Source organism: Panthera uncia, chromosome C2, assembly GCF_023721935.1.
Source record: "Panthera uncia isolate 11264 chromosome C2, Puncia_PCG_1.0, whole genome shotgun sequence".
In the NCBI taxonomy this organism is placed as follows: domain Eukaryota; kingdom Metazoa; phylum Chordata; class Mammalia; order Carnivora; family Felidae; genus Panthera; species Panthera uncia.
Window position 1 is genome coordinate 71953643 of NC_064810.1, and position 23235 is coordinate 71976877.

The 23235-nt window shown below is 51.2% G+C and overlaps 1 protein-coding gene across 1 annotated transcript in view; it reads left to right on the forward strand.

The window, feature by feature from the left end:
• The window catches only part of XXYLT1 (xyloside xylosyltransferase 1), a 175416-nt gene that overhangs the window by 16281 nt on the left and 135900 nt on the right, over nt 1-23235 (forward strand). Inside the window, exon 2 of the mRNA XM_049628376.1 lies at nt 18953-19100. Coding sequence (XP_049484333.1) covers nt 18953-19100 — 148 coding nt within the window. The remainder of the gene's footprint in view (nt 1-18952; nt 19101-23235) is intronic.

Here is a 23235-nt window from a genome sequence, read left to right on the forward strand (position 1 = left end):
CTCCTCCGGCCTGACCTTGTCCCCACTAAGTGACCCTCAGCGGCCCTGCTTACAGCCTCTCAGCTTCCCCGGGTGCATCCACCCAGGATCCACATCACACCTAGCATGGATGGGCCCTCTGGGAGAAGGGGGGCGGCCTGCCCCTTGGGGGAAAGAGCAGTCCCTCTTCCCCACCTGGAGCTCCTGAGAGATCCTTGTGCTCTGTCTGTGCCCCAGGTATCCTGCTTGGCCCTCGGTGGAAAGTTGGGGGAGTGGTGGGAGTCTCCAGTCTTGCCACGCAGACTTGGTGGGGTGAGGGGCATGATCCTCCTGGTGGGGCGGTCACTGTGTCCCTATTGCTTGACTGTGTGGAGCAGGGCTTTTCACTGGAGGCAGCGCTGTGTACCCATCCCTGTTTTAGGTGCTTGTTCTGAGCAGCGGAGCCAGGCCCCGTCAGCTGGCACAAAGCCTGCTGTTAACATAATGTGCTTTAAATTGAAGCCATTTATTTTATTTATTGGGGTGATTACTGTTAAGCAGCCTCATGAAGTGATCCTCCTGCTGGTGGGACAGAGGCTGGAGGGAGCCTGGAGCCTGGCCTCTGTTGCCCTGCGCTGGTCTGGCCAGCCTGGGAGTACACTTTCCGCCTCTGGTCTCCTCTTCCTCTCCTCACTGGAGCTCATCACCACTTCTGCCACCAGCAGAGTCTGTACTGTGCCAGCCAGGGCAGGAGCACATGGCTTGGAGCCCAAGACCTGTGTTCCAACGGAGTCTGTGACATTTGGGAACAGCAGGGCCCCAGATATAATCCCCTGACCTCTTTCCCCTCAGACATGATCTTACAGGTGGCTGTGAGATAAAATGAGGCAGCTGGAGGCCTGGCCTGCAGCAGGTGGCTGGGTAATAAATGGTGACTGCTACTAATGGTTCCTAAGTAGTGTGTTGGGAGGAGGGACTCTTCCCTCATCACTTTAGAAGGCACAATGCTTACTGATTCATTCGGAGGGCAGTGGAACTGGCTTGCAAAACCGCATTCTGCCCATGTTTATTTCATGATGTCTTAGTCTGTTGGGGCTGCTGTAGCAAAATATTACAGATTGGGTGGCTTAAAAACAAAGGAGATATTTATTTCTCACAGTTTTGGAGGCTGGAAGTCCAAGACCAGGGTACCAGCAAGGTGCCAGCAAAGTCCTTCTTCTGGGTTGTAGACTGCCAGCTTCTTGCTGTGCCCTCACATGGGGTCTGTTTTATAAGAGCACTAATCCCATTCGTGAGGGCTCCGCCCCCATGACCTAAGCAACTCCCCCAAGGCCCCACCTTCAAACACCATCACACTGGGATTTAGGATTTCAACATAGGAATTTGGGGCAGGGGCATAAACATTCAGACTATAGCACAGGGTGTCCTCATGTTCTTTTGAGTCTTCTTCAGTTTCCCAGACTACAGTGTTCTCTTCTTCTTCTCTGATCCTCCCCTCCAACCCCCAACTGCTCTTAACAATGCACTGTGTATGCTCCACTGAAAACACTGGATACTTGCCTCATTTGGTGTTCAGTTGTGCCCTTGCTTTCTCTTTTCTGCTGGGAGGATGAGGCCCCAGTCTTCATCTTTCCCTTCCCCAGCGTGCCTAGCACATGCCTGGCTCTGGGCAGAGGCTCAGCAAATGCCAGCTTGATTTGGCCTGTGTTCTGGAGTGGGTGCTGTTGTTTCCTGTTATGATGATGAAGCTGGAGCCTGCCCTTTATAGTCTTTGTGTAGGCAACATGGATGATCCTCCTGTGTCTTTTGAGGGATGGAGTCTTCTCTGTGAATGTTCCTTTCTAGAAGTTTCTAGAAGGTTCCATCTCAAACTTGTTTATAGTGAACTATAAACAAGCATTATTCAGATTTATCTCTTTTTAATGGTGTTTGATTTGTTTTCATGGTCTGATTGCACACAGTAATTGTTCATAAAGTTTTTGAGAATTCTGTCAAATAATAAGTATAAGTGGTTTATTTTATTTTATTTTTTTTTAATTTTTTTTTTAATGTTTATTTATTTTTGAGACAGAGACAGAGCATGAACGGGGGAGGGTCAGACAGAGAGGGAGACACAGAATCGGAAGCAGGCTCCAGGCTCTGGGCCATCAGCCCAGAGCCCGACATGGGGCTCGAACTCACGGACCGTGAGATCGTGACCTGAGCTGAAGTCGGATGCTTAACCGACTGAGCCACCCAGGCGCCCCTAAATGGTTTTGAAAAGCCAGGCTACTGGAGAGACCTACCTATCCCCAGAACTTGCTCATATCCCTCGTTCCCACCCATCCCCCCTAGCAGGGTCTTGGGCCTTACTGTTTGTGGCTCATACTCCATTGAGTGTTGTGCAGGGCCCTTGCTCTTGCCAGATCATCATGGTAGTCTGGGATGTAGTTCTGTGAAACCTGCCCAGATGGCCAGGCTCTTTGAGTCCTGGTCGGTGTGGGAATCTGAGGGGCTTTGTAGGCTTTGGCAGATGGACAAGTGGATTAGTCATTGTTTGAAAAACCTGTGCAGGATTAGGCGTAGTGCAAGCTTTGCTCAGGGTGCCCCAGACCACCTGATGTCTGGGGGGCAGGAACACACAGGGCAGGGGACTCCTGGTGTGCCTGAGACTGGCCTTGTGAGGATATAGGGTCTGTCTGTGGCAGTCAGGGAGCTTTGGGGATGGGCATGCATAGTAAGTTCCCCATCTTACAGAGGGGGAAACTGAGGCAGCTGGGGCAATAGACTGGCCTTGTCTCTTGTACCTGGCAGGAGAGTCATGACCAGAAGGAGAAGGGCCATCTGGCTGAGTGAGTGCTTGGCTTTCTGGCTGGTTGGCGGTGGTCAGACATAGAGTGGGCAATCAGGACTCCAGAACAGTCAGAAGGAGCCACAGAGCCTGGCCTGGCCTTCTCTGACAGTGCTCTACCTTACTCAGTTGTCCAGAGTTTTGGTCCACCCTGAGCCGTTCATGCCCCTGAGACTCTGCTCAGTCACTTCCTCTCCTGGAACGCCCACCCCTCCCTTCTTTATCTGCTTAGCTTTTTACTCTTCAAGATTAAGCTCTGGTGGATTCCAGCCATGTGGGAAGCCAGTCCTGACCATCTCTATGTTGGCCCTTCTCCTCTGAGCTCCCACTCTGCTGAAATCGGCCCCTCTGCAAGCTCCTGGAGGCCAGGGCTGTGTCTTCCTTCATTCTGTGTTTCCAGGATGTAGTATATAGCCCAGGGCTCAGGGTAGAGTGAGGCTGCACAAGTTTGGTGAACTGGAGGAGGTAATTTGCCGGCATACTTGTGCACCGAAGTACAAATGCAGGCTGTGAGGCTGCCTCCTGGGGCCTCTGGGAAGTGAGGAGTGGGCTGCTGGGCATCCGTGTTCCTCTCCAACATTCTGTCAGCACGTGTCTGGCCAACATTTGGAGTCCTTGGCCATCTATGGAAGCCTCTTGATTTAAAGAAGCCTTCCTTGTGCCTTTTGTTATAAGTTCTCCAGACAGGAAGTTGTCCAACCTGAGACCAGCTGGGAAGAGCCAGGTGTGTGTTGGAGATTCTTTTTGGGTTTCAGAACTATCTCCCTTGTATTACTAAGAAGAGATACTGATGCTGGTCTAGGGGAGGTGGAAGGGGCTTGGCTTGTGTTTCTGTCCTGGGGTTTTACTTACCTCTTGCACCTTATGCAGGTAGAGAGGGTAGGGCTGCTGTGGCCTCTTGATCTGCCCAGAGCCCCCAGCTGGTAGGTGGTACCTGGGGCCGACACTTTGAGCTGAGGTGTGGTGGGCAGAGTCCTACCCAGGTATCATGTTCCTGGGTTCTAGTGCTCTCTCTGACCCTGGATGCCATTGACAAGGCCTTTCAGTGTCTCTGAGCCTCAGTGTCTCATCTGTAAGATGGGGAGGGACGTTTCAGCCCTGAATAATATTCCATGGCTCTCTTACTGGCATGTGGAAACTGGGTGCTAGAAATTATAAAGGAACAAGGTCCTTCCTAGACCTTTCCTGAGTGCGAGGGTAAGAGATCGGGGGTGGGTCTTAAAGCCACGGTTCACCTCTTTCTGGTGTGGTTCATGGAATGGCTCTGACCAGGTCCTCCTTGCTGACTCTTCCCTCCCTCTCTGGGAGACACTGATTCATATCTCGGCCTCTACCCCTGGCTTGGAGTGTGGAGTCATGCAAGCTCTCTCAGACATTTACCATTGTCATTGTTGATAGCAGCCGTTGCCACCATTTAAGTGACAGGGGCCGCGCCAAATTCTCCCCTCCCTCTATTTAATCCTCAGAGTGATCAGACCTCTGAGGAGGGAGGTATTCTCCCCTAGGCAGAGGTTTCACAGATCCTGAGCCCGAAGAGGGTTTAGTAGCTTGCTCACAGCCATACAGCTAAAGGGGCTGAGCAGTCTTTCTGCCTCTTAAGCACTCTGCCTTAGTGCCTGTGATGTCTGTTTATTTTGGTGGGTCATTCTATCTCTGAAAGGGAGTGCTCCGTGAGGGCTGGGGATCCCAGGAGGCCTGGTGCCCCGTGCTTGCTGCCTCCTGGGGCCTCTTCCCCTTGTCAGTAGGTTCGGGGCCCGCTGGGTGGCTTGCGAAGGGCAGGGGAACCTCAGAGCCTGTGTGGGGCAGATCTCCTCCCTCCTCTAGGTTCTGCCCTGTAGAACCAGCTGGGAGCCTCTGTGAGCATGTAGGTCTCAGAGGACCATGATGCTTGGAACCCCACCTCCCTGGTTTGGCTGCAAGTAATAGGAGGTCAGCGCTGGAGAGAACTAGACAGGTTGTGTAGTCCTGTCCCTTCATGTAACCTATGAGGAAACTGGGGCCCAGAGCGGCCAAGCGACTTGCTCAGGGCTGGAACCCAGGTCTCCTGCCCCTGCCTTCCCTTTTTTGTGTTTCTGAAGCCAGTCCTGGATTGTGCTGGTCTCCGTATGCCTGTTTGTCTTCTGTTTTTGTTCGTAGCCTGACCGATTTTTCGGGCCTCGCCCACCCTGCCCTGCACACGTCTGTGTGTCGTTCACACAGACTGGCTTTGCTTCACACCCCACTGAGCAGCTGCTCTGCGGTGAAGCTGAGTGGGTCTCCTTGGGTGCAGGCCCCAGAGCCGGGGGGCTGGTGTAAGGAATCCCACTGTCGTCTCCTGTGGGGTCTGCACCCCATCAACCCCAGTCCTGCTGTGTCTGTCATGAGGATCTCTGGGGGTCAGGGAGCGGGCTCTCCATTACGTAAGCTGATCCGCATGGCACACAGTAGGTGCTCAGGGTACTTCTTTTTCCGCTCTTTTGCTGCCCAGCTTGCCTTTAAGGTGCAGCTCAAGCACCCCACCTGCAGAGCCCATGCTCTCTGAAGGCCTCGTGTGCAGTGCTGGTGAAGCTGCCACATGGGAAGCCTCAAGGGTGCAGTGCGTGTCTGCTCCCCCTCCCAATACAGCCTGGGTGGGGGGGGGGGCGGGCATGTGTTTCTTGAATGAGTATGGTGCTGACTGTGGATGGGTCTGGGTCAGGATGCAGCTCCTCCCTCAAGGAGGCAGTGGGTAGCTGTTTGCCTTCTCTGAACTCCTTCCTTACCTGCACCTGCCTCAAAATGTGGTGGGGATGGAATTAAAGGATCTGTCTGTACCCAGCACATACTAGGTGTCTTCTGTGGACCTTGGGCATGGCTGCCCTATTCCCCATGAATCCTGTCCAGGTCTGTGTCCTGACCTCCAGCAGCCAGACCCTGCCTGGGTCCACCCCCCGAATGCCATCTCATGAGCCTGCACTGCTGGTCTGCACCTGCTCTGCTCAGCCAGTGTCACAGGTCAGATCCCGCTGTAGGTGGCCACGCCCAAGTTGGCTGCATGGGTGCTCAGGTTTGTCTCCTAAAAGGGCAAGTTTGGCACAGAGATCCTCTGGCCCACATACTTTATTGTATTCTGTGTACATGCCAAGTAAGAGCAGGATGGTCACTGAGCCCAGTGGGGTTACACCCTGCGGTCCCCAGTTTCCTCCCAGTGGAAAAAGAACAAGCTTTCTGCTCAAGAGAATGGCTCCTGGAGAGGAGACAGTGATTTGGAAATGCCCCAGGAGGGAAGTGGACCAGTGCCCTGTGATTGTTATTTTGGTGGGACTTTGGTCTTGGGTCTCTGGGAATGGAGTGCTGGAGAACTGGCAATCCTTGGTCAGCCACTGCTGACATCTGAGTCATAGCCAAAATCTCAGGTCCCTGATCACCCACTGGGGTCCAGCTGTGCCTGTGGAAAGGCGAGGGGCAATGGCTGGGCATGTGGGCTGCCCCCTGGCAGCGTGGTCACACAGTGCCCAGCCTCAGGGACACTGGTCACCCTGCGGTCTACCATGGACCTCCTGGTGTGAGCTGATGGCAGGCACCACTGTGAGTTGTCTGAGAGCATCATTTCTAAGTGTGCCGGTTTAAAACTCAACTCAGCTAGTGACTCCCTTCATTAGTGAAGAGCAAACAGCTAAACAGTTAATTGAGGTTAGTGAGCAGTATTTGCGGAGGACATAAGATGTTTCTGGAGGTTGATTCCGTTTACTTCTTCAGACTCATGGAACAGCTTTTGCTTTGATCAGAAACGTGCACAACTGAAGTTATGAACTAATCTGGATCGCTCAGAAAGTTGTTAGACTGTGAGAAAAAATACAATATGAAAACATTTCTCTTTACCTAAAGCAAAAGCTGTGTCTCAAGCAGCTGGCTCTGGGAGATGAAATACGATGACCCTGCTGCTTAACCTCTTGGTTTCCGGAGCTGTTGACTCCCGAGCCCTTTTCTGTGACATGTGTAGCATCTGGAATGGATTTATGGAAATCTTTGTGGGGCTTGCTATAGCCTGGAATTACGGAAGGGGATTCTTACCGCCCCACGAGAGCATTCCGTTCAAGGAATCTGCCTGGTTCCTGGGCTGTGGGTTGTGGGGGGAGAGAGTAAGCGGGTTAGGGGGAGAGAGTAGGCGGGTTGTGGGGAGAGAGTGGGTGGGTTGGCGGGGAGAGAGTAGGTGGGTCGGGGGGAGAGAGTGGGGGGGGTGGGGGGGAGAGAGAAGGGGGGTTGGGGGGAGAGAGTGGGTGGGTTGGGGGGGCGGAGAGTGGGCAGGTGGGAGCAAGGAGCTGACCCCACTGAGAGCCCTTCATGACCTGCTTCTGTGAGAGTATAAAACTATGCCTCTAATTCTAATAAACCATCTTTATTCTTCCATGTCGCCTTTGAGTCTTGCCCACCCACAGGCATACTTTTGGTACAGCTGGGACATTTGGTTGTCTGCTCGGTTCACTTACTGTGGGACCCACACGTGATGGTGCAGCTCAAGAATGTTTTCCCATCTTTCTGTCTTATCTCGTATTTATTGTTTGTCTGGTTATAGTGCATTATTATATTTCTCTTGTAAACTGTTTTGGGAGTTTCTGATTTTTCACACTCTAAATATGCCACAGAGAATATCTCTGTGTGTGTGGTGTTTTCCTTCTTTTGAATCGTTCCCTGGAGCTCTTCCTTGACTCTCTGTAAGGAATACCTCATGGCCCAGAGTGGGTCCTGTGCCCACAAGTTCTATCTGAAAATCAGGACTCAGCAGTAACGTTCCTCAGTTGCCCACTCTGTTGGCTTTCTATCCTACAGAGTTTTTCAGCTAATTTACATTTTGCAATCCTGCTTTCTTTCCTCTTTGTATTCTGTCTTCTATTTTTTAGTATTTCATTTTTTCATACGTTGAAAATTTATGACACATCAAAACAGAGAAAAATCCAGAAAAAATGTAACAGATTATGTTTATACTATATGGGTTAAATAGGTGTTAACATTTTGCTGTATTTGCTTCAGATTCTTTTTTATTAAGAAATAAAATATAGCTCTACCTTAAAGCCCACTCCTATTTCTTCCCCATCCTACCCCTCCAGAGGTGTTCATTAGCATACATGAGAAGGTGGTGAGCTTTGTGGAATTTGTGATTTTGTACTTTTACCACACATATATGTGTCCCCAAAAATGTGTATGTGTATTTTTTATTGCTTTCTATATTTTAAACAGTTATAAACATACTCTCTATATATCCTTTTGATACTTCTCTTTTTCATTCAGTGTATGGTTTCGGGATTTATCCAAGTTGATACGCATGGGTCCTGTTCATGCACTTTGACTGCCGTGTAGGATTTCCTTATGGGCAGACCCGTTTCTCCATCTTCCTGCTAGAGGTGGCTGGCTTCTTCCCTTTTTGTCACCCCAGACCTCGCCGCAGTGAACGTCAGGTACGTGTCCACGTGTACAGATGTGCTCGAGTTTCTCCAGGGCCCACGTGTGGACAGGCATCTCCTGGTCAGGAGTCCGTGCGTCTTTCCGAGTTCCGGTAAGCTCCTGCCCCGGGTGGGGCTCCCTGCCCGCTCCACGTTCTCCCGAGCATTTGGTGCGCAGACTCCTTTTCCTGGCGTGGGCCCTGCTGTCTTTGTGTCAGGAGGTAGAACCTTGAGGGCCACTTTCGGAATAGGATAGGAGGGACACTTTGAGGGCAAACCTGAGTGTTCCTTAGCACCACCCCGAGTGTTCTGGTCATGATGAGACTTGGACCAGTGTTCCCCAGCATCTCCAGAATCTCTGTGGCAGAGCGCAGAGAGGAGGGTGCCTCCGGCTAGAGGTGGAGTACCCTTTTCCTGAGTCTCACCTCCACTGCTGCAGTGCTGTCTGAGATGGCACAGGGCCTGGCGGTGGGGCAGTGACCTGCCGTGTAACCTGGGGAGAGCCTCTTTCCCCTCCCTGGGCTTCAGTTTCCCTGTCTGAAATGTGAGGGTTGCATCAGTGACCCGTGTGGCCTCTTGGCTCCACACACGTTGCCCTCCCACTTGTACTTTTGCGATTAGCAAAGTGGTCTCCACTTGCCTAGCCACGGGCCGCTAGGCCTGAGCCTCTGGCAGCTGAGTGGGGGGGAGGGTTCTGAGCGGAGGTTGGGGGCCTGCCGTTGCAGGGTGGCAGTGGCCTCGTGCTCCTTGGTGACCGGTCTTTTCCCTGTGCTGTGAATCCATCCCCTTAGTGAAGTGGTCTGTTTTCTCATACAGTTTGAGGGAAGATCCTTGGATCCCAGGGGCTTAGGGCCAAAGCAGATTAATACCAACAGAAGGGAAGCCAAGGGCTGCTGCTGGTCCTTGGGGGACACTCAGGAAAGCCAGAGCAAAGGAACGCTGCTTTCATGGTGATGAGCATGTTTAAGTTCCATATAGCTGCAATGTGGCTGCTCTGTGAAACCTTCACTGAGCCATACTTACTGCGAGTCCGATAGGTGCCAGCAGTGCCCCAGGACATTGAAACATGCTGGGTGTATCAATGAACAGAAGAGGCAGAACAAGTCAAATGTCCTGCCTTTGTGGAACTCACATTCTGGCAGGAAGAGGATTAAATGAGCTAGTAACATTTGTCTACATTGCTGCCTGGACAGAGGCTCAAAAAGGGCTGGGTTTCATTTCATCTGTTTCTTGTTCCATGATAAGCAAATGAGGAAATTGTGCCATGTTCTAGGAGGTGAGTAAGTTACACAGTACATTAGCAGGATGAGAGGCCTCAGGAGTGTGGGGCAGTCATAATTTCTAGTTGATAGGCAGGGACACCGTCACTGAGAAGGTGGCATTTGAGCAGAGGCCTGAAGAAGTGGAGCTGGTCACACAGCCATGAGGAAGAGTGTAGGCCAGGGTGGCAGGTCACCTGGTGTGGCAGCGGGGGAGCAGCCTGGGGGCCCTACGGGAGGAACACAGAAGGGCCGGTGAGGATGCTGGCTTTGACTGGTGATGGGAGGGGCTGTGGCTGGGTTTTCAGTGGAGAAGAGCCACTCTGGCCACTGTGTGGAGGACACAACGAAGGGGAGACACGTTACAAGGCTGGTGTCCTGGCCCAGAGGAGAGAGGACAGTGGCCTGAACAGGCACAAGCAGTGGGGTTGGGGGGAGTGCGGGATTCGGGACCCTCCAGGGAAAGGCTGCTTAGGGGCACGAGGGCCTCTACGCTAGACGTCATTCAGGCACGGCCTTGTGGCTTCCAGAAGGCTGGAAAGTCAGTGGGGCTCTGCCCCCAGTGAGGGAATACAAGAAGAAAGATGGAATGAGGGCAGTCCCCTGTGACTGGCAGGTTGCTCGCATTCTAGGATCAAAAAGGCCTGGGCTCAGATCTGGGCCTCAGCCATCCAGCAGGTGGCCTTGGACAGGCGACGTCCCCTTTATGGAGGGCACGGTCACGGCAAGGGTGGGATGAGCTCCTATTTGTCCACGTTGCTGCTGACACACGTTTTGTCTCATTTCCTCGTGGTGCCACGATGTACAGGTGCCAGCGCCTGGCTGGCAGGTTAGAGGAGTGTGGTGCCCTGACGTGCCTGGGGTGGGGGCGGGGCTCTTGGCTGGAAGTTGCAGGAGGGGTTGGTGGAGGGGCCCTGGAGGAGCCAGGAGATCCACTTCTGACGCCAGCCAGGCCGACCTTGGGGAAGGCAGGCGCTCAGGCTGTGAACGACTCCGAGCTGTTGGTGCTGTGCTTGGCATTTTAAACACATCATCTCACCCACGAAAAGAGGTGATGCACACGGAGCAGTGTCTCCAGAGTCAGGTCATTGGAACGTTTCCTTCACGGTTTTTGCCCAAATCCCATAACTGCCTGCCGCGTTACCTACTTAATGTGTATTTTAAACCGGCTCCTCCTCTTTACATCTTTTTCCTTTTCCTCTCTTTAGGTGTTATCTGTGAAATCATAGTTCTGAAGTGTTTTCACTAATTTTCTAGTATTTTACATACCAAAATCAGTCCATAAGTATTAAAGTGAGTAGTCTGCGTGCCCCTTAGAAGTATCTTTTGTACTCCCCTGCCCCCTTCCCTCCCACCCAAGGGGTTTGCCACATCTAGGGAAGCACTGGGCAAGGGGTTTCATGAAACCTAGGAAAGGTGGCCAATGGTGGAGGTCATCCTGGAGTCTGACTGGTCCGAGCTAGGAGGGTACCATGGATCCCTGCTTGGGCTCCAGCTGTGTCCCCTACCAGAGAGCCAAGAGGGGAGTGGGGACCTCGTGGGGCAGGCCCCCTGCCTGGGGCCACTTCCTGCCTGTCAGATTGAAGCTGGAGCTGACTAAGTGCATCCCTTTGGGTGCCACTCTTGGTAAGACTGCGGTGTTCTTTGGGAGGTCACAGGTCATGGGAGATTACCACACAAACAGAACAGATGAAGGAATCTGGTGAAGAAGGCCCAACTGGTCTACAGTTAGTGGACCTCTCGGTGAGTAGATAGACCAGACAGCACATCCTAAGACTTCACAGCACAATCCTGATGCTGTAGTTTCCTCTCTCTCCTTCCATCTCTTCCATCCTTTGGCTGTTTTCCTTCTGTCTCCTACCTTCTCTTATCTTTTGAGGTGGAAAACATTATACTGTAGAAAATTGGCTCGTACTGCCAGAAAATTTAGCATTAAATGTAAAAAAAACAAAAACAAAACCAAACCTCCTCTTTTGTAAAAGAGGTAAATTAAGGAATGATTATAACCACTATGTAGGGACTGCTTTAAAGAGATCACTAAATGTATTCTTTAGTGAGTGCTGGAAAAAGTGGGGAGTGACTAGGGCATTTGTTTTTGACTGCTAAGTGTTGAGAGGAGGGAACTGGGGCCTGGAGGCCGGGTGGCAGGTGACGAGTGGCAAGGTGAAACTGGCTGGATGTATTGTGCTGTAGAAATTACAGATTTCTGGTTATGGAGCCCCTCACCCGTGTCAAGAATATCTGGAAGGTTGAGAAGCCACGGTCTAATGTCACTATTAGGTGGTCATGAACACAGAGTCCAGAAGATGGCATTGACCTTTTTATTTTTATTTTTTTCATGCTTCCATTTTTCTTTTGGAACCACCTTATGGTTCATTCATAGTCAGCCACGGAGGAGTGTTTGGGCCACTCCTTCTGTCTCTCTTCACTCCTCTCCATGTGTTCGCCTTCCAAGGACGTGGCTCTTTCCCAGTGGTTTGCTGTAGTTCCGTGGGGTCATCCTGGAAATTCCCTGGGAGGGCCCGAGTGTTTGAAGGTCTACAGAGCAGAGCACCTACAAGACACTCCAACTTTTTCCTTGTTATTGTCAACTTCACAATCTGTGTACGTTGCTATGCTATAAGGTCTTTATCTCCTTACCTGCTTGCCAGAGACCCCCTTACCACTGGAGGTGAGGAGGACGTCACAGGGCAAAGGGTAAGACATGTTGGTGCAGCCACAGTGGGCACACAGAAGGCACTGTGTCCAGTTCCTTATTCTGGGTTCTTCTCTCCTCCTGTCATGGTGGCCTGCTCTTCCTCGGGGCTGATGCTTGATTCCCTTGTTAGGGGCTCTTGAGTCAACAGAGAATTGAGGTTTGAAAGCAGGTAGGGGTTCACCTTTGACATTTACCCCCTCTCCATTACAGGCAAGAAAATAAAACATGGTGGAAACATGAGTGAGGAGAGACGGAGGAGCTGGAGAGTGACCTGGCACGTGTGTGAGACTGTATAGTCCTCTCCTCCCTACCCACCGGGGCACATACCCACAGGTCCTCCAGCTGCACCTCAGGTGAAGAGGTTCGGGACCTCTTGCCACCTGGGTCTTCTCCTTTGGACATGCTCTGGGAGTTTGCCCACAGCCTTCCTGCAGTGTGATTTCTAGAGTTGAGCCCAACCAGTACCCTGAGGCCATGTGATTGGCACTGAGTCCAGTGGGGCGCTGCTCACACTGAGGACCACCTGCAGTACAATCACTTCGGGGCAGTTTCGAAATGATTTTTGAGCTTTCCTGCAAACTGACTCGCCGTGCCTGGGGCGAGGACCCAGGAGTCGGCACACTGGAGTTGGAGAGCCTTGGATCCCCTCCTGACAGTGGGGCTACCGCTTGCTGGTTGATGTTGTTCGGCCCTGAATCACCTACTGTCCAGGGGTCTCTTCTGTAGGTGCTGGACCTGTTTCTCTTACAGCGTGTTTCCTCCTTGTCCCTCCTTCCCTAGCTGGATCGAGGTTTTGGGGAAATGGACTGTGCTGAAATGTTGGGAATCTTCTAGGAGTCCCAGCACGTTAACTGCAGATCTGGTTATCTGGAAACTTCTGATGGTGCAGTAAGTGTGGGGTGGAGATGAGGGTGGGGAGGGAGCCAGACACAATGTTCTGTAGCAACTGGACACCTTGTCGTGAGGATGGCAGGAGGGGCTGTAGCTTTTGAGCCGGTAGTAAAGTGGGTCATGAGGATGGATGTTGGGGATTCTTTGGAAATTAGATGAGCAGGCTTCTTTTTTCCTCTTCAGCTGTTTGTGCTTCTGCCTGGCAAAATTAAATTACACCTAGGACATCTTGCAGAAGTGATAAAAGTCACATTAGGGAGGGGCTGGAACTGGGCTCCCATAGCACTGGGGTGTAGCTCTTGGGGGGTGAGTTTGCCCACCCACTGCTGGACATCGGTGCTGGTGGTGGCATGAGTCCAGACGTAGGGGCCGAAGGCTTCCTACCCAGTGCTCTGGGCAGCCCCTTGGGGCAAGCAGACACCCATTTGCTGTTCCTGCGGGACATGGATTCCGGCCTGTGGCAGGTGCACCAGGAAGGTTAGATTTGGGTGGTTTCCCAGAGCTTTGTGTTGTCATTCTTCCCTCCAGCATCTCTTCTGGGGACAGTCTCTGGCTGAGCGCGGGGAGGCAATGTCGCCATCCTGTGGCACCGTGTCTGCGGCTGGAGGAGGTCCTGTTCTTCAGGCAGACCTTGCCTTGGTGTTTCCTGGAAGCCCGGTGTCTGTATGCAGAGCCAGCTGCTGTTACCTCGTTTCTTGGCTCCAGGATCACGGTGTGACGTGACTCCCAGTAGGGCATGCCAAGTGGTAAATGACTTTTCTCCACCAAGTTGCGCTAAGGCGTGGCATTGCTCTATGTCTTCCATGAACGATTAGGGGAGCAGTGACCTGGCTCTTTAGGCCTGTCTATGCCTGCAAGCCCGGGGCCAGGCTGGCAGAGACGCCGACCTCTGCCTGGCACCAGCCATCCTGTTTGCCTTGGTCTCCTCACGTTGGAAATGTCGAGAACATGTTGTGCGTGGTAGATACGAGGCAAGCTTCCCCTCTTCTCGCATCCCCAAATTGCCCTTTTCAAAAGAGTTGGGTGTTTCCAGAGTTTCTTGTATTACACAGTGCTCTCTCAATTACATGCTTTATTTGAACAATAAAGTACAGCTTGAGAACACCTTAGCCTGAAACAACCTCAGTCATTACTGAATTTAAGTGCTTCTAGAAGTCACTTGACAGAATTAATTAAAAATAAAAGGAGGCAAATACATTTAACACAGATTTAGTCATTATTCCTGGGGTTTTGATTTCATAATTACAAGTGTAGAATATTGATACGAGTGAGCCTTTAAGATCACTAATAAAAGGAAGATAGTAAGTGGCTGGAGATAGGTAATTATAGGCTGATAAAAAACCCAACTGCCTTGGTGGTATGAACATGGATCCTTGTGGGTTGGGATACCATTTCCAATGACACCATCCCACGTAAAATCACAAGAAGCTGTATTCGACATCTTTTTTTTTTAACGTTTATTTATTATTGAGAGACACAGATCATGAGCAGGGGAGGGGTGGAGAGAGGGGGAGACACAGAATCTGAAGTAGGCTCCAGGCTCTGAGTTGTCAGCACAGAGCCCGACGCGGGGATCAAACTCACAAACCGTGAGATCATGACCTGAGCGGAAGTTGGTTGCTTAACTGACTGAGCCACCCGGGCGCCCCTGTATTCAACATCTTAAATGGATGACAAGAATGATGTGTTCTGGAAAATGGCTCTGGATGACTCAACTCAGGTTGATAAAGGCACTAATATTGAGGCCCATGAAAAGCTTAAAGAAATCATTTTGTAAGTTGGGTGTGGGAAAAACAGTATTTTATAAGTAATGGTATTTTAATTTTAAGTGTGTGTATATAAATAAATCAATAAAAGTTACAAATAGTGATTGACTTTTTAATGTAATCTTTTTTTTTTTAATTTTTTTTTTTTTAACGTTTACTTATTTTTGAGATAGAGACAGAGCATGAACAGGGGAGGGGCAGAGAGAGAGAGGGAGACACAGAATCTGAAACAGGCTCCAGGCTCTGAGCGGTCAGCACAGAGCCTGATGCGGGGCTCGAACTCACGGGCCATGAGATCATGACCTGAGCTGAAGTCGGACGCTTAACCGACTGAGCCACCCAGGCACCCCTGACTTTTTAATCTAAATTCCCCCAAACTATAGAGTCAAGTTTGTGCAATCCATTGTTTGAGATCTCATTGGCCAATTGCCTTCAATATGGGAGTCACTTTATATTCCTCCTGGTTTTCTAGGTTGTATGGTGATTCTTCCTGCAGCCCCTGAGGTTGGGGATTTGAAGGAAGAGAGGAAGGGGTGACATTTTTTCTGCCCCTCTCCCTCGGTTCACCCTTGCCTCACTGCACCCCTCTTGCCTCACTGCACCACCCCCCCCCCCCCCCCCGCCCGGTGCCAGGCACCAGACCCGGGGCTGGACTGGGGACTTTAGAGTGTGCCAGACCCTGCCCCTGCCCTTGGAAGATCACAGTTTGCAAACTGGTTTTAGACCCTGGTAGGCCTGGGTGTTTTGATTCACACTTGTAGTGTCTGTGGTTTGCTTCTTGCTACGTGTCCATGGAACATATTAATTTGTCTTTAAGTAGATTTATTATATGAAATATTCACTGGAGCAGGCTGCTTCACTGTGCAGCATTTGGAACAATGTGCTGAGTACAGTTTGTCCTCATAAATCTATTAATGCTGATAGGAGGTAATTGTCTCCCGTGAAGCTTTGGGGTGAAGTGGGGGCCCGGGGAGGGGGAAGAAGCTGGCTGCTGAAACCTGTCTCTCCCAGCCTAGCTCTGGCAGGCTCTCCTCTGCGCGTGTATGTGTGTGTGTGTTTGGTTGTATATATCCATTCTCTGTCTTCCTTTTTAATGAATACAGAGGCTTCCATTTCCGAGAGAGCCCTCTTGTCAGCTTCTAGCTTCTTGTCAAATTCCTCCTTCCAGCCATGGTTTGGAGGTGTAATGAGGCTCCGAGGGAAAAGCTGGCTTATGAGTTAAGACTGATCTGCGAGGAGAGGGGATTCAGGGGACCGAGGATGTGGACAGGGGGCAGAATGCTAATACTTAGGAGTAAGTGCAGTGTAGCAGCCCCTGAGCTAGGTGCTTTATCTACTTGTCCCAGGCAGTCCTAAAAGCCATCCTAGGAGGTAGGTGTTATTATTTCCATATAACAGATATTCTGTTATCCATATTCTGTATCATCTCAGGTTGGTTTAGTGCCTTCATTGCTAAATTAGTAAGTTCATTTAGTTTTTTTAAAAAAATTTTTTTTTTCAACATTTATTTTATTTTTGGGGACAGAGAGAGACAGAGCATGAACGGGGGAGGGACAGAGAGAGAGGGAGACACAGAATCGGAAACAGGCTCCAGGCTCCGAGCCATCAGCCCAGAGCCCGACGCGGGGCTCGAACTCACGGACCGTGAGATCGTGACCTGGCTGAAGTCGGACGCTCAACCGACTGCGCCACCCAGGCGCCCCAGTAAGTTCATTTAGTTTGACAAACCTCTGTGATGGCCTGTCCTGTGGCTAGGGGCTGGGCATGGGGCACAGAGCAGTCATAGCCTCTGGCCCCAGCCCCTCATCTACCAGACACAGAAGCGGAGACCTGTAGAAGAGTCAGATGGGGAAGTGGAACCTCTCTCTGTGTGATAGAGAGTGCAGAGGAGGGCGTGATGAACCGTGAGAGGCTGAGCCAAGGCCAGAGCTGATGTCTGATCAAGGTTGGGAGACTGGGTAAGAGTTTACTGGACACATGGGGGCTGGGAGGAGTTCCAGATATACAAGGATGCAGGACATGGTGGGGACAGCCTGGTTCAGTTCTTCCCAGTCTCCGGAGGAGGGAGGGTGTCATGGGCATCCAGAATCACCAGTGCAGGATCTCTGATGCCTTGCTGAGGAGTTAGACAGTAACCGATGGCAGTGAGCCACTGGAGGTTTTGAAGCCAAGGAGAGAGGAAGTGAATTTGGGTGTTTGGAAAGTTGCTCGAGAGGCACAATAGAGGCTGGTTTGGAGGGGACAAGGGAGGAGGTGGGGAAACCTAGGGTCTGTGGTTGCTCATGCAGCCTGGAAGTCACGGGTGGGGTGAGGGGAGCGCGGGGGTGCTGGTGTAGGAGGTGGAAGGCATCATTTGCCATCTGTGTCGGGGAACAGCAGAACTGGTCAGGATTCCCCATCTCAGGTTGAGAAGTCATGAAAAAGAAAAAGGAGCCAGGAAAAGGATAAAGGAAAATAACTATTCTCCTTAGGGGAGGAACATGAATACATTTTTAAAAGACTTGCAAAGAGATACAGGAATGACGAAGCTAACACAATCTGAAAGTGTTTCTAAGTTTAATGGTGTTCCGAGATTTAAGCAGACTTACAGACAAAAGCAAACACTTAAGGGAGTTAAGATGAACAGGTTTCTGGCCCAGAGCTCAACCTAAAGTAGGGAGAAGGGGACAGGGCGGTTCGCCGACTACCGCAGGGCTATGACAGGTGGTTATTGTAGCCATCTGGCACCTGAAGGCTCTGGAGATGCAGGCTGGGCAGGTGACAAACTGAGTCTGGGAGAGCAAAGGGAGGGGCAGAGGTAGTTGACGGGATGGAGCCCACCCACTTGAGGACTTCTGGGGCACCACCCACACCTTTTCTCCTCCTGTCTTTTCTCCTGCTGGCAGAGCTGCTGACCAGGTGAGTGAGCCAGTCGGGGGACTCGCCGGGCCTCTCCTTCAGCTCGTGGTGCCCCGGAGTCGGTATAGGGGTGGCTGAGTGGCAAGTGGCAACCCGGCAGGCTTGTTCTGTCCTGTTACCAGGGGAAAGGGGCCTTCAGCAGATCTCTTGTGAGGGCTGAGGAGAGAGGAGGAGGAACATCCAGGCTTCTGGCCTGGGCCGCATTGAGTGCTACTGGTCTGCGGTGAAGTCTTCTATAGGTTGGGGAGCACACGGAGCAACAGGGAGACCGTGCAAGGCCTGTGTGAGCGGAGTGTGTGGTAATTTGGTAGCTTGTGTGAGGCTGGGCTACAGGTGGGACGGATTTATGATCTGGAATGATGTCAAGCAAGGAAAAGCCAACTCCTTAGGGCCCCGGTCACGTTGATGCCATCACTGTTGAGACAAAGGATGCATTTATAGTGGAAAGATCGTGAAACTTGGTGGAATCTAGAGACCAGATTCAGAGTTCAAGTTCTGCCCTGCCACTTAGTAGCTATGTGACCTTGGGCAAGTGTCCCTTCTCTGAGCATCTTCTTTCTCATTTGTAACTACAATAATTTGTAATTATAATAGAGCTATATAATAGTGACATCTGCCTCGCTGAAGTCCTGGGTTGTCACAGGCATTGCTGTGTGTGCTCCATAAATTGCAGAGCTCGGTCCAGCAGCTGGTGACCTTTCTAGACCCTAAGAAAGAGGTGCCTGGTTATTCCTTGTACCTCTTACTGTGCCTCCAAAGTGTCGGGGACCCTTAGGAAATGCTGGTCGCATTTATGGATGAGTCTGCTGCAGCACTAGGCATTTCCCGGGGCCGTTTTCCAGTGGCCCTGTCCCCATTCACACTGTGGGACAGGGAGGTAGATCATCCGACACCTGTAGCAGCCACTGGCGGCGGCAAAGCCCAGACTCGCTGCGGGTCCGGGATCTCGGGACTGGACATTTTAACACAGGTTCCAGTTTCAGGGTGGCCTGGCTTGGAGTTCAGAAGCAGAGATCAGAATGGGGACTGCTCCCACTCCTCTACTGCGTGCCCCCCAGCATGCATGCCTGCACAACTCTGACACGTGGTGTCCCGATCCTCATAGCTAAGTCTTTGCCGACTGGCCGTCATTCCTCGTTTTCTTAACTCTCGCTTGGGACGCCCTGCTCGTGGCCCCTGGAGGGGAAGCAGTGCGTGCCGGGTGTCTACAGCCAGTTTGCTCACTCCTGTGGTTTCCTCGTGTCCTGCCGCAGGTTGTCTTCCATGATGTCGGCGTGCTGACGGACAAGCTCTTCCCGGTGGTGGAGGCCATGCAGAAGCACTTCAGTGCTGGCTCAGGGACCTACTACAGCGACTCTATCTTCTTCCTCTCGGTCGCCATGCATCAGATTATGCCCAAAGGTAACTTGGACTGCAGGGCGGCAGCCCTGGGTTTTGACTTTTGCGTCTATTCCCCTGGCTCCAGTGCTTCTCCAGTTTCAGAGAGGAGAGCTCCGCTGAGGCACGAGGGAGAAGACAAGGGTGCCAGGCACGCCTTTTGTGTGAGAGAGCTTCCTGCCCAGAGACTCAAGGGCAGGGCCCTGGGTTGCACAGACGCTGCGGCCCATTCACGAGGACAGTGGGAGTTGTGCGGTGTAGTATCCCCAGACTCAGGCAGGACATCTGGGCTCCAGGCCTGACTCTCTCCCTGCACACACACTCTCCTCTGGGACCATGTTTGTTCATCTGTAAAATGGCAGGTTGGACTGGAGAATCCTCCATCCAAATCTGTGATCCTGTTCTCTCTAGTTTTTACCTGTACTCATCTGACTTTAAAATATCCAGTCTTGGGGCTCAGTCAGTTGGGCGTCCTACTTCAGCTCAGGTTGTTAACTCACGGTTTGTGGGTTGGAACCCCGCGTCAGGCCCTGTGCTGACAGCTCAGAGCCTGGAGCCTGCTTCAGATTCTGTGTCTCCCTCTCTCTCTATTCCTCCCCTGCTTTCACTCTCTCTCTCTCTGTCTCTCTCTCGAAAATAAACATTTAAAAAAATTAAAAAAAAATCCAATCTAGATGTGAGAGGTGCAAATTATAACTAAGATTTTTCTGAAACTTCGATGCACAATCAAAGGATTTTCTGGGCTTTGGTCCCTCTGGGGCAGAAGAGATTGATTGTCTGGTCTGTGATAGGTTGGGCTTGTGTAGAAATGCTGGCAGGTCTGGTCATCCTTGGATTAGAACCCTTGGAGGGTTCTTGTTGGTGGAGTGTCCCAGGCTGCTGGGTTCTCCTCCTCCCAGTGGTCCCTGATTGATTCTGGAGCCCTGAATATTCCCTCCAGTTTCTGGGCTGGTGAACCGTGGCCTGAGGTTTTTGGGATGGGGAGAGGAGTTCCTGGTTCTTGGGGTAGCTGCGACCTGATCTGTGACTGGATGGGTTTCCAACAATCAGACCAGGCAGAACCTGATCCCCCAGGGGACAGCCAGGCCATTTGGTGGAGGCCCGCTGCTTTGGCCCAGCAAACCAGATGTGAAGGCAGGGTCAGGAGCCACCAGTGTTTGAAGGGGCCTGTTGGCCAGGAGCTCAGGAGTTGCAGGTTGAAGCCGGGTTCCCCTTGGCAGTGTGGTGTCCTTGGACTCCACAGGCAATTCTAGCCCACCCACTGTGGCTGTGACTTTGTCTCCACAAGGCAAATCCCTGCACACACAGAGGCCTCTGAGTGTTCTCTTAGCTGGAAGGCAAGGGCTCAGGAAGCGTCACTGAGCAAGAGTCTGATGGAGAGAGGAGGGCGTGGAGGAAGAGGTAACATTTGTGATTCTTCGCAGAAGCCAGTGCAGCTCTGTGAGCCCACGGAGTCCTCCCACCCGCCCTGTGCCGTCATAGCTGGGAGACCGAGGAGTTGACTTGCCCAGGGTTAGACAGCCATTTAAGTGGCAGTCTTAACTGCCCCGGTCAGTCTGACTTGGAGGGCTGCTTCTCCAAATAGTAGCTCCTTCTATCGTATCCCTCTGGGCAGGACCAGTGCTGGTGCCGTGGGTGATGCACATGGGAGGAAGGTGTGGTTCCTGCTGTCCTGGATTCTGGGAAGACACAGACATAAGTGCTAGTCCAGCCCTGCCACCAGCCACTTGTGTGCCTTTGTTGAGCCACTTTGCCTCTCTAGGCCTCAGGCTCCCCACCTGCAAAATGAGGGGGCTGATCTGGTGAGCTCTTTCGTCTTGCATTCAGAGGAGTCCAGGCTTACAGGCATCCCCCTGTGGGTTTCTGCGGTTCTGGGAGGCTGAGGGCAGAGGGGTTCTACCCTAGCCTACCTCTCTCTTCTACCTCCACAGTCCATCCTGATTGCTGCATAGGTGAAGCTTTGGAGCAGGATTCTGTTTGGTAAAGGTTTCCGTGATTAAACTAATTTGAAATGTCTTGGCTAGATGGGCCGTTAGGGCCTGGCTCTAGCCCTTTTGTCCTGCATGTGTGATTGGCTCAGCGAAATGCTGTGAGGGAAGAACTGACAAAGGACAGCAGGAGATCTGGGAGGAGGCCTGCCTGACTTTCCCCTCCCTCCATCCCATCCCCCACACCCCCACTCCCTCATCAGCTGGTAGGTCACTACCCAGCATGTGCTGAACTCTAGGCCAGGCCATGCTGTGGGCCACCCAGAGGTAGGGGAAACACAGCTCCTTGGGGATGGTCAAAGCAACGCTAGATGTGCCTCACAGCGCTAGACAGGACCAGGGAGATGAGGAGAGTTTGAGAGCCCCAGGCTGCCACCCCTCTGCTCTCTGACTTGGCCCTGCCCTAAAGCCTGGCCTTGCCCAGGGGGGCGATGTCTGCAGGGACAAGGCTGTGGCCAGAGCTTTGCTGTCTCTGCAATAGATCAGATTTCAGTTTCCGTCCAAGTGGGATCACGCCTCTGAGGGGCCGGTGTCAGGTGGGGAAGGAGTTGATGTGCCCAAACAGGGAGTCCCTTCTTTAGGTGGATGGTAGTGTGTTGCCAGAGAGTCACTTTTACATCCGCCCAGAGTCCACGTCCTAAGAAGAGAGTTACTGGGAGTTACTAAAATCTGATAGTCATAGAACGGAACGAGCAGTCTTGGGAGTTCCTGCGGAGTCCGGGCGTCTCTGCTGAGCAGTCTGGCTGCCGCACAGCACTTGGCGGTGTCGCGGAACCCCTGCCGGCCAGATCCTTCGGCACATCCTGCAATTTTTGGAAGGATGCTTTGTTTTCCAGCACCGTTAGTGCTGTCTTGAGTTTGTCATGGCTCCTTATTGCTGCCTTTTTGAAATTCGTTTGTTTTGTTTTTTTTTTTTAATCATAGAAATTACTGCTGTTTTGTGCTTTGTTGTTGGTTTTGTTCTTGTGTAATTAGTGCATTTTGGCTACTTTGGTTATTTTGTTTCTTTCACAGAGTTCTTTTTCCTCTGGGATAATGAGAAAGGGAGTACGGTGGGTCATAAGCACTTGGTCCCACCCAGGAAGGCTGGGTCAGAAAAGCTTGTGTTCTTCTGAGTTCTGTCTCAAGAGGTCCTGTCTGGTGCTTGCCCCAGACATGCGGGTTATTTCTCTGTGTTGAAACCTCTCGTCACCCTCCCCTTCCTGGAGCCTAAGGGTCACCCTTTTGTTCCTGAGCTACCTTTAAAATATGTTTACTTCTTTTTCTAGTTTAAAAGAAACTAGATTCTTTTATTCATATTCTTTTATTCTTTTATTCATAAAAGAGTACCTGAAAACTATATTAAAATAGAAAAAGTTACCCGTTTACTACATAAACAGACTATCTTCTAATATTTTCCCAACATGTAGCTTTTTATATATTTTTTTAATGTTTATTTATTTTTGAGAGAGAAAGAGACAGAACATGAGTGGGGTAGGGGCAGAGAGAGAGAGGGAGACACAGACTCCAACAAAACAGGCTCCAGCCTCCAAGCTGTCAGCACAGAGCCCGACGCGGGGCTCGAACTCATGAACTGTGAGATCCAGACCTGAGCTGAAGTTGGATGCTCAACCGACTGAGCCACGTAAGTGCCTCAGCACATAGCTTTTTAAAAACTTAGGCAAAGTGGGAGTTATGCATATATTTCAAACATTCTCAGTCTTTTTGTACATATCAAAATGTACAATTGAACATTTAAACTCAAAAAACGTAAGAAATGGTACAAGTGTAGCTGTATTGTGACATTTTCAATTATGTCACTCATCACTATTATCTGTGTAATCATAGTCTTTGAAAAATTTTTGAATGGCTCCATTGAGTAGGTGAAACTTAGTTTACTTTATTATTTCCCTGTTCTCAGCTATCTGACACTTTCTATTTTTTTCTACAATCACAAATTACACTGTGATTAATATACACATACATAAAGATTATTTTCTCTAATTAGGATTATTTCCTTATGGTAACTCCCCATGGGTGGAGTTACTGGGCCAGAGGTGATTCTTACAAAGCCAGCCTGTGTCAACTACCCCCTGCCCCGTGTCATCAGCCTGTACATATGAGGGTCTGCATGGTTTTCTATGCCCATTGATGTCTGCCCTCTCAGAGGGACCTTGGGTAGCTGCATACCA